Raw genomic sequence first — 10281 nt, 5'->3', positions numbered from 1 at the left:
GCAGAATTTTACAAACACTTTTGGGATATTTTATCACCAACTTTTAATAGATTACTCACAGAAATTCAAAGTACATCTACCATTCCCACACATATGAACACAGCACTTATCACTGTCTTCCTGAAACCAAACAAGGACCCAACACATCCCTCTAGTTATCACCCACTATCATTAATCAATACTGACCTGAAAATTATCACAAAGACTCTAGCAACCAGGATTGAAACAGTTATGCATTCACTAATTCATCCAGACCAGACAGGCTTCATCAAGAACAGAAACGCAACAAATAATACTCGCAGACTCTTCAACCTTATCAATATCGCACAAAGACAGCCACAGGAAACCATAATTGCATCATTAGACGCAGAAAAAGCATTCGACAAGGTCAATTGGACATTCTTATTCAACCACCCTCTGTAAATTTGGTTTTGGAAACTCATTCATCCAATGGATTACAACCCTATACACTTCCCCAAAGGCAACAGTTGTCACAAATGGGATCACTTCACCAAGCTTCACCTTGCACCAAGGAACTAGACAAGGTTGTCCACTCTCTCCATCCCTTTTTGCCATATTCATAGAACCACTTACTGTAGCAATACGCCAAAACCAAAAAATTAAAGGAATTCAAGTCAACAAATCTCAACACAAAATTAGTCTTTATGCAGATGATTTATTATTATATTTACAAACTCCATCCCAATCACTCCGCGAAACATTCAACGTCATTAATGAATTCTCCAAAGTCTCTCATTATACAATTAATTGGAACAAATCAACTATACTTCCGCTATCAGGAGACGGTGTGGACACAGCAATTCAGGATCTCTCCCTCCCCTTTAACATAGGCAACATTAAGTACTTAGGTATTTCAATCTCCCCTAAGATGTCAGAACTATACAATCTCAATTATGCCCCACTTCTCAAGAGTATAGAAGATGATTATAAAAGATGGAACAAGCTCCCACTTACACTCATAGGCCGTATCGCAACAGTTAAAATGAAGACTCTCCCACAGATTAATTACCTATTCTCAATGATTCTGACTACTCCGACAGACTATTGGGTCAAAAAACTAGACTCTCACCACTCAATTCTACTGGAAAGATAAAAAAACAAGGATAACACTTACAACACTCCAAAACTCAAAACAGTTAGGCGGACTTGAAGCACCAAATCTCTTGCACTATTACCTGGCAAACCAACTACAGCACTTATATAAATGGACATACATATTCCAACTCATGGCTTGATCTTGAGCAATATCTGTGCTCCCCGAATTCAATCGCAGACCTTCCCTTTTTACCACAGTCAATCAAAAAACTAGACTTCTATAATAATATTACAATATCAACAACTCTGGTAGCCTGGTGGAAAACCAATAAAATTACAAAATCACTTTTAGCACCATGTAGATACACCCCAATTTGGCACAACCCTGACTTCCGTCTTCACAATGAATCGATCCATTTTCCTAAATGGCAGCAAACGGGCATCACCCACCTCCACCACATATTTGAAAATCACAAATTTATGCCATTCACCTCAATTATCCAGAAATTTGAGATCGAGAAAGACCAATTTCTTCACTATCAACAGCTTAAATCTTTACTCAAAAGTAAAATAACTTTAACTAATACCTTACAGCCTTCTAAAACCAGTGAACAGTTAATGGAAATAGCCAACCACCCAAGAAAACTTATATCTAAACTTTACAGACTCATCACTTCATCTAACCCCACAATTACCCTGCCCAAGGAAAAATGGGATATTGACCTCACGCTACCTTCAGACCCGGATTTATGGACACAGATCTGTAGAAACACCTTCAACATGACCACCAACACCAATTTACAACTCATACAATATAAAACCATCCACAGAACCCACATCACTCAGAGTAAACTATTTAAAATGGGACTATCTGACACAGATATCTGCTCACAGTGCACCTCTGGGAACACAGACCCATGCTTCATCTCCATGCCACCTGGCTATGCCAGCCCGTTCACTCCCTCTGGACTACAGTAACCAACACACTGTCTTCAATCCTGGACTGCAGAGTACCACTGTCTCCTATACTCTGTCTTCTAGGAGTTATTTCAGATACCCCCATCCCTATCAAATATAAAACCCCAGTCCTTATCTCTCTAGCTGTCGCTAAGAAAACAGTCTTTCAAAACTGGAAATCGAAATCATCTTGTCATATCAACCATTGGACTAATCTAATCACAGAATTCATTTTGACAGAAGAAACCATTGCGCATAAAAATAATAATATATCTGCCTTTAAAGAAACCTGGAAACCATTCATAGTCTTTCTACAAATTCAACAGTTAATGTGAACCAAGTGCATTCCCATTACCCTCCTTCCCACCCTTCACTTCAACCACCCCTATCTTTACCCCCCAATAATAACTAATAGACACACGTACAGATATACCAACCCTACACTCATAAATTCTCGCCTGTCTGTCTGTCTGTCTGTCTGTCTGTGTGTTTGTCTGTCTATGTCTGTCTCTGTCTGTTTGTCTGTTTGTTTGTCTGTCTGTCTCTCTGTTTTTCTGTGTCTGTCTATGTCTGCCTGTCCGTCTGTCTGTCTGTATATGTGTACCTAGCTGGTGTGTACCCCCCTGAAATCCCCTTTTTTAAATTTTTTTTTATGTTTGTTAAACCTTCATATGAATAAAAATAAAGTTGTCCTCCGAAGTCGGGGGGGGGGGGGGGGGGGGGCCCAAACTCTAACCTTACAGCATTTAAATCTGCGTGGTTTTGTCTTTTACATTTATTACTGTACTCATTAATCAATTTTATGTCTTTTCATTTTCAAAGTGCTAGAATTCCTCAAGAGTTTTAGGCTGATCATCTATCTATCTATCTATCTATCTATCTATCTATCTATCTATCTATCTATCTATGTGCTTTACTAACATACAGAAATCATACCCCAACTCAACAAAATTCTGTTAAACATTCATTTAAATTTAATGCATTCCAATTCAAATTTTAACAAATTTTGAGTTAACAAATCTACATAAAGTCAAATCCATAAGTTCATCCATTTAGAAACATATATAGGTTGTTTCAAAAACACCATAACAGCTGTTGGCAAAAATACATGCATTAAAATTCTTTTATTCCGATCACATATTATTATTTAACTTTTTAGAAAAGCAAAAACACATAATATGCCATTCTAAAATAATGGATTATAAATGTATAAACATATAACCTAAACAATTTGCTTATAAAATGACATCTATTTAAGAAAGTGGTCAAGTGTAAGTGCTTGTGTTATTGTTGGAGAGCAGAGATGAATCAATAGCAGTGTACTGTAGCTTGAAACCTCCAGCAGACACAGACGAATCCGTGAGGAACTTTAATGTCATTACATTACCTGGAGAAAAGACAAGATGCAGACCAGGTTAGAAACAGAAATATACTCCTGACACACCACTATGCTGGTGTGCTGCCACATAATATAAACTAATATTTTGCCTGGAAATTTAGGTATTTAGGTTTAATTAAATGTAAACACAAATGTAAACAATAATTCTGAGGAGGGTAAAATACAATGAATATGAAAATGTAAAGTATGTTACAAAGTATGTTAAAGTATGAAAGTAATGAGTGATACCTGTGCTAAGAAAGTCTTCAGGTAATTCATCCCCACAGTACCTACAAAAAACACACAGGTCACGGCTTTGTAGAATTTGTGTACAATATAATCTTGAAAAGATTCACGTCTTCATACCTTCCAGCAAAACCCGAGATATCATCATAACTGTCATAGATCTCCAGATAATCACTGATGCAGTCTACATCATCCTCAACATCAAAATCAAGAAACTGCAGACGAATGTTCTGGCCATAGCGCACACGAATGTGCCAATAGCAGATCTGCTCATCAGGATACTCATCTGGAAAGCCTGGTGACTGTAGAATCTTCTCCTGGTCTGTATGCACACCTCCACACTCTTTTGCTGTAAAAAAAACAACAAAAAACATTGCAATATTTTTAAAGGATAATGACCTTTGTACTTTAAGTTAAATGCCCCAAAATAGGAATCTTCTCAAGGATATAAGACTTGTTGGATATAAAAGCCACTTGTTCACTTGTTTTATTTTATAGACTTTAAATACTGTCAATGGTTTGTGTCAGGGTCTGCTGTGGGTTTGAACCAACTTCTGTAAAACTGAGTCAACAACTGTGTCAAACTTAAAACAAATCCATGTATGCACTATTATGTTTCGTATGTAACATGCGTGTGAGGCATGTTTTACTCTTATTATAACAGATTAAAATACATACAAATTCATATATTTTTGTGTATATGGAATATTGTAAATAACATGTCTAAAATAACAAAGAAGAGAGGAACTTCAGACAGACACATTTATCTGAAATGAAGATATGCTCTGGATAGTTGTTATATGGGTGTTAGTCTAGTAATAGAGCACAGAATTGAATTATTTTACTATTTCTCCACAACTATTTATTTTACTATTTCACATAAGTTGCAGTAGTACAATTAAGATATTACAATGAATTGAAGTCTTAATGAACAGATTACAAGTTAGACTTGATATCTAGTTTATTTTGTAAACAAAATATCCTACATGAAATCTTTTGCCTGCCGATCATTAGTCATTTCATTTTATGTCACATACACAACCATAAATAGTAATGCTTCAACTGTCTGTGTCATAAAAATAGAACAAGAGTTAAAGAAAGGAAGAAAAAAGAAAAATATACTAAGAATAGAATTTCCCTAAAATTAAAATGTAATTTTTACTGGGGTTTGAAGCATATGGAAAAATCTAAAACTGTATATACAAATGCAGATTGGTGGTAAAACAGTAAAACAGGTGTTCATCTTCATTCATTCATTCATCTTCTACCGCTTATCCGAACTACCTCGGGTCACGGGGAGCCTGTGCCTATCTCAGGCGTCATCGGGCATCAAGGCAGGATACACCCTGGACGGAGTGCCAACCCATCGCAGGGCACACACACACACACACACACACACAATCACACACTAGGGACAATTTTCCAGAGATGCCAATCAACCTACCATGCATGTCTTTGGACCGGGGGAGGAAACCGGAGTACCCGGAGGAAACCCCCGAGGCACGGGGAGAACATGCAAACTCCACACACAAGGTGGAGGCGGGAATCGAACCCCGACCCTGGAGGTGTGAGGCGAACGTGCTAACCACTAAGCCACCGTGCCCCCTGTTCATCTTCATTGTCTGCTTTTTTTGGGTGTAAAGTGTGAATGGATACACAAATTTACACACCTCAAGATTAACTAGCGGGGGGCACGGTGGCTTAGTGGTTAGCACGTTCGCCTCACACCTCCAGGGTTGGGGGTTCGATTCCCACCTCCGCCTTGTGTGTGTGGAGTTTGCATGTTCTCCCCGTGCCTTGGGGGTTTCCTCCGGGTACTCCGGTTTCCTCCCCCGGTCCAAAGACATGCATGGTAGGTTGATTGGCATCTCTGGAAAATTGTCCGTAGTGTGTGATTGCGTGAGTGAATGAGAGTGTGTGTGCCCTGCGATGGGTTGGCACTCCGTCCAGGGTGTATCCTGCCTTGATGCCCGATGACGCCTGAGATAGGCACAGGCTCCCCGTGACCCGAGGTAGTTCGGATAAGCGGTAGAAAATGAATGAATGAATGAAGATTAACTAGCATCTACTAGCAGGTTTTGGGAAGAATGCTACAAACCAAAGACACAGGAAGAACATGCACAGAAAGCACATGCCTATTGATAAGGTACAAAATGATTATATCTGGTTTATTTAAGGCTAAAGCAGACATCCATCATGATTTTCAAAATTCTCTTGCATTTGCTCTGAAGATGTAAAAATTAAAGTGACTTTCTGGCACTTCTGCTACAGTCATTAGAAAGCTGCTCCACCAAAACGATAGCCTTTGCAGCATTATGTTTATATTGTTATGACATCAGTACAAATTACACTTGGAACATTCTGTAAGTTACTCTTAAGGGTGTAGGTTTGAGTGTTACAGCTGAGTAAATCTTGCGTTAGGTGAATCATCTGTAGCGGTGAATATCAAACAAGTGCTCAGTCATGGTATAATTAAAGTCTCAGACGTATGAGTCTCAGTGCAGATGACTTACACACATGCTTTCATGGTTAGCTGACACAGAACCTGATGTTTAGCTCCACAGAGACCATTGTCTTGTTTGAACATAAAATAAATATTTAATGTAGAGTACAACTCTTGTGGTTAAGATTAATTAGCATTCTTCCCAGAATTACTTCACTACCACTTTAGTACGCCGCTTAGTATTACTTACAATTAGGGTTGTAGCAGTAGACATCCCACTTTTCATTTTTGTTTAGACGATAACCATAATCGATAATTCCAACCTTTCCATATCCACAATTGTTTCCAGGTTTCACGATGGGATATCCCACACGACCTTTATCAAACCATCCAGCTGCACACACATGAAAGCCTTTGGAAAACAGAAATATTTTATTTAGACCTCATATCACTATAATAATAATCATCATCCTCATCATCATCGTCATCATCCTCATCAGAATTGAAAGTGCGTATGCTTTGTAAAGTGTGTTGTAAGGAAACTGGACTGAGCTCTACAGATCTGTTCCAGCTGGGGATAGAGAAAGCAGACAAAAAGAAGAAACTAGCCAAAATCATAGCATTGAAATACTGTGAGTCATTCTAAGATGTGTGTAAATTTTTCATTTTGTTTGTGTACAGAAACACTCAACCTTTAAGCTAATTTTTATGTACTAAGTGACTATAGCTGAACTGAACTGTTAGCTCAACTGAATTTTATGCATGACAATATAACATCCAAGGATAATTTCCAAATACTCAAACCACATGGGCCAAAATGGTGATGGCACCACAATTCACATTCAGCCAAAGCTGTCTTTAATTAACGTGCAGTGAACATGACTACAGCTATCGTAGAAGGGAATTACATCCTTCTGTGTCTGTGCTGCAATTGTTTTTTTAAAGCTGCAGCAATATTAAGCATTTTTAACCGCAAAAAAAGAAATAGAAAGAAAGAAAAAAATTTCAATCCTAGAGGGATCAAGTGACCAGTCCCCATAACTATTAGAGAGTTACCTAGATAATTAACTAAATAATTTGGTCCCCATGGGAAACAGTAATCAGAGGAAATCCGCTGTGTAATCATTGGCGTATGAGAAACAGCATTTTGGCACAATTAGGGAGCAGCAAAGAAGGAACTACAGAACCCCAAGCAAGTCAGAAACAATGATCTTTACAGACCTAAGAGACAGAGCACGTTCAACTTTAGCTGAAAAGAGGATTATGATCTGGTTAGTTGTTATAAACTAACAAAGCACAGAATTTAATTATTTTACAAATTTTTACAATTAAATATTGGAGTAGTACAATTAAGAGAATATACTATACTGATTTTATCATCAGATTAATTGAAAATAAATAAACTGGCAATAGAGACCAATTTGTCTGGCAGCTTCGAGTTGCTCATAAGAGGCTAATGAACCCCCCTCAAACTTGCACACAGCTTTGGCCTCCTTATACGTCAGCTGGTATCGCCCTTTGCGAGATTCTCGGTGGTACACTCCAGCTGCTTGTTCTGCAAAGAGAGAAAACACACACACACACACACACTAGTTACTGCTGTTATCAACATCGGTGAGCCAGCCCACAGAGTCCAAAAATGTTAGGTTTTAGCTGTTGAATAAATAAATAAATAAATAAATAATCTATCTGACAGGAGAGCACCTATAACAGAAAACAAAAATCTTTTGTTAGCCCCGTGAGAGGAGTGAAACTTTGGCAATAGAGTTTAACAGTACGTGCTGCTTTTAAATGTGTTTAAAAAAACACTTGAGGTAAATGTTTCATGCGTTCAAGCTGGAAACTTTGAAACTTTCCATGACACTTAGATGAGCATAGAGTTTAACCCCAAAGCATGACACTGTAGAAGTGCAAGCTGACATCACATCACTAAGAAGCTTCACAAGTTGCTTTCATCAAGATGCCTCATAACAGAAAAGTACATGGGGTAAAAGCACCTCATTAGCCAAAAGCCATTAGCCAAAAGTCAAATTCAGAAAATACAGGTCTTTGTCAGCTATTTTTTTTATTTATTTTAACTCCACTTAACAAAACTTAGGTTATAGTTTTGTTACACAATTTAAAATGAACCTTCAAATGATCTTTAAGGTCAAATGAAGGTCCTCTGGAACACTTTAGAGTGATGATGGTGGTCATGTTCACAGATTTCAGAAATTGGGACTTGAATAGATTTTTGTTTTTTCACATCTTTAGCCACTAATGATGAATGACTCGGTTGTTCTGAGGTTATTACCACAAACTGTAAACTGTTTAGGACAACTGAGTAAGACAGTGAGGTCACTTCCCCTGGTTTACAAGACTCCCTCAGAGGAAGGATGGACTAAGACGGTCATAAATGCCTGTCTTTTAGTGTGAGAAAGTGGCTAACACAAACACCAACACACACACATACACCAACACAAACACCAACACACACACACACACACACACACACCAACACACACATACACCAGCACAAACACCAACACACACACAAACACACACACCAACACACACAAACACAATTTATCTTACAATTACATTGACAATTAATAATGCAGCTAATTAATGCTGAAAAAAATATTAACCTCAATAACCAAAATGAAAAAAAATACATTTCTTTATGGGGACCAGCAAAATGTTCCCAACTAGATGTTTGACTGATATTCATGAAAACTGCCTGATATTCCTATCCTTTGTAAAATATACATTTGGTCCAAAACTATAACAACAAAAACAAACAAATGTTCCAGTGTTAAAAATAAAATTTACCAAGCCAAATGGAATTGTGAAGAACTCCATTCTTGTATCCCCAAGACACAGCCTCCTTCAGGACGCACGAGACGGCGAGCAGAGCGGCTACCGCGTGCACGTACAGCATCCCAACAGCAGCACGAGCGTCACACCGACGAGAATGAACGCGACATCTGTGCGATCTCTAAGAGAGTTGGGAAATGTGCACGCGCCAGATTGAGGAGGGGGAGGAGGGGGGCGGAGTCTCAAGAGGCTACGCGTTTAACACCAAAACACAAAGGAACAAAAACGTGTAAGATTGTTGACTGTCCCATAAAAAGTTATTACACCAACATTTGATTGATTGTCGGGTCACGTGAAAGGCGGTGTTCATTCCCTTACGGAAACTTTAATGTTTTAACTGAAGGTATTACAAAACATAAAGCAAATAAATAAGGACTCATGAATAACTGGAGTGCTCAGAGTTTACACCACAGAGCTTTATAACACATGATGATCTTGTTCACACGTGCACGTGAAGACCTGCAACACCAAGCAATAAAGCTCCTTAGATTACACCATGTTTGGGGAAATTCAGCTTTCTGATGTCCTTTGATGTTTTGGTGTCTTTGATGTCTGCTATAATGTATTAGTGATAACATGTTAATGATGATGGCACTGTGTTAATGATCATGTTAATGCACACAGAAGTGCTACAGCTGTTGAGATCAGTAACTATTACAGCTGTGTAAGGACAAGCTGAAGAAGGAAAAGCTATTTTTATGTTGGTTGAACGTATTGGACGGTTGTTATTCATGTTGCAGTCATTTTTTTTTCATATCATTAACTGTAAAATGGGTTAGCTTACTTTTTTCTTTTTTCCACCCAAATATAACAAGGAAAATACAATAAATTTCATATTACTTGTTGGTCATCAAATACATATTCAAAAGATACACATTAGCGTGCATGAAGGATGTATATGTGTGTAGTAGAACCCCCAACCCTCGAGGTGCGAACGTGCTAACCACTAAGCCACCATGCCCCCCTCATATAAAAATAGCATGACAATAATCACCGGATTAATTTTAAGTCCCTGTATGTTCCAATATTTCCTGAAAACTCTTCCCAGAAGTGCAGAGGCAGTTCAGCCAAAAATTATTTATCACATTATTAATTAAGAAAAAATGTGCAGTGTGTGTAATTTTGTATATAAATTACCCACATAAAAACTAACAGCAGGTTTGGGATTTAAATATTATATTTCAAGTATGCTTTAAAAAGCAAGATTTTAAAAGAACATATGCTCTTTTTAATAAAAGATCCAATTCATTATGCTTGTTTCCATAATACTGTCCTACGTAAGTAATTTAATATTACACAGCCTTGTGATTTACGATATGACCCATCTGGGTTTAGGGTTTGTCTT

At 37.9% G+C, this 10281-nt stretch overlaps 1 protein-coding gene across 1 annotated transcript; it reads right to left on the bottom strand.

Moving 5' to 3' along the window:
* Positions 1-3055: 3055 nt before the first annotated feature.
* Positions 3056-9047, bottom strand: tnfaip6 (tumor necrosis factor, alpha-induced protein 6). Its single transcript, XM_060877327.1, has 6 exons — positions 8892-9047; positions 7498-7635; positions 6331-6492; positions 3758-3986; positions 3641-3681; positions 3056-3400 (listed from the first exon to the last, which is right to left on the bottom strand). The coding sequence occupies exons 1-6, from the start codon at positions 8998-9000 to the stop codon at positions 3279-3281; spliced, it is 801 nt and encodes a 266-aa protein (XP_060733310.1). The 5' UTR covers positions 9001-9047; the 3' UTR covers positions 3056-3278.
* Positions 9048-10281: the final 1234 nt, after the last annotated feature.

The sequence above is a fragment of the Tachysurus vachellii genome, chromosome 8 (assembly GCF_030014155.1).
Source record: "Tachysurus vachellii isolate PV-2020 chromosome 8, HZAU_Pvac_v1, whole genome shotgun sequence".
Taxonomy (NCBI): domain Eukaryota; kingdom Metazoa; phylum Chordata; class Actinopteri; order Siluriformes; family Bagridae; genus Tachysurus; species Tachysurus vachellii.
Note: the sequence above shows the minus strand (reverse complement) of the source record. Positions and strands in the feature narration are given on the sequence as shown.

Bases quoted from the DNA above. Each gene is read 5' to 3' on its own strand.
- tnfaip6 (XM_060877327.1), bottom strand. From the start codon at position 9,000: ATGCTGTACGTGCACGCGGTAGCCGCTCTGCTCGCCGTCTCGTGCGTC. The intron at 7,636-8,891 runs GTAAATTTTATT...CTCTCTTTGCAG, and splicing joins TCACAATTCCATTTGGCTTG to AACAAGCAGCTGGAGTGTAC. The intron at 3,401-3,640 runs GTATCACTCATT...TCTTTTCTCCAG, and splicing joins TGAAGACTTTCTTAGCACAG to GTAATGTAATGACATTAAAG.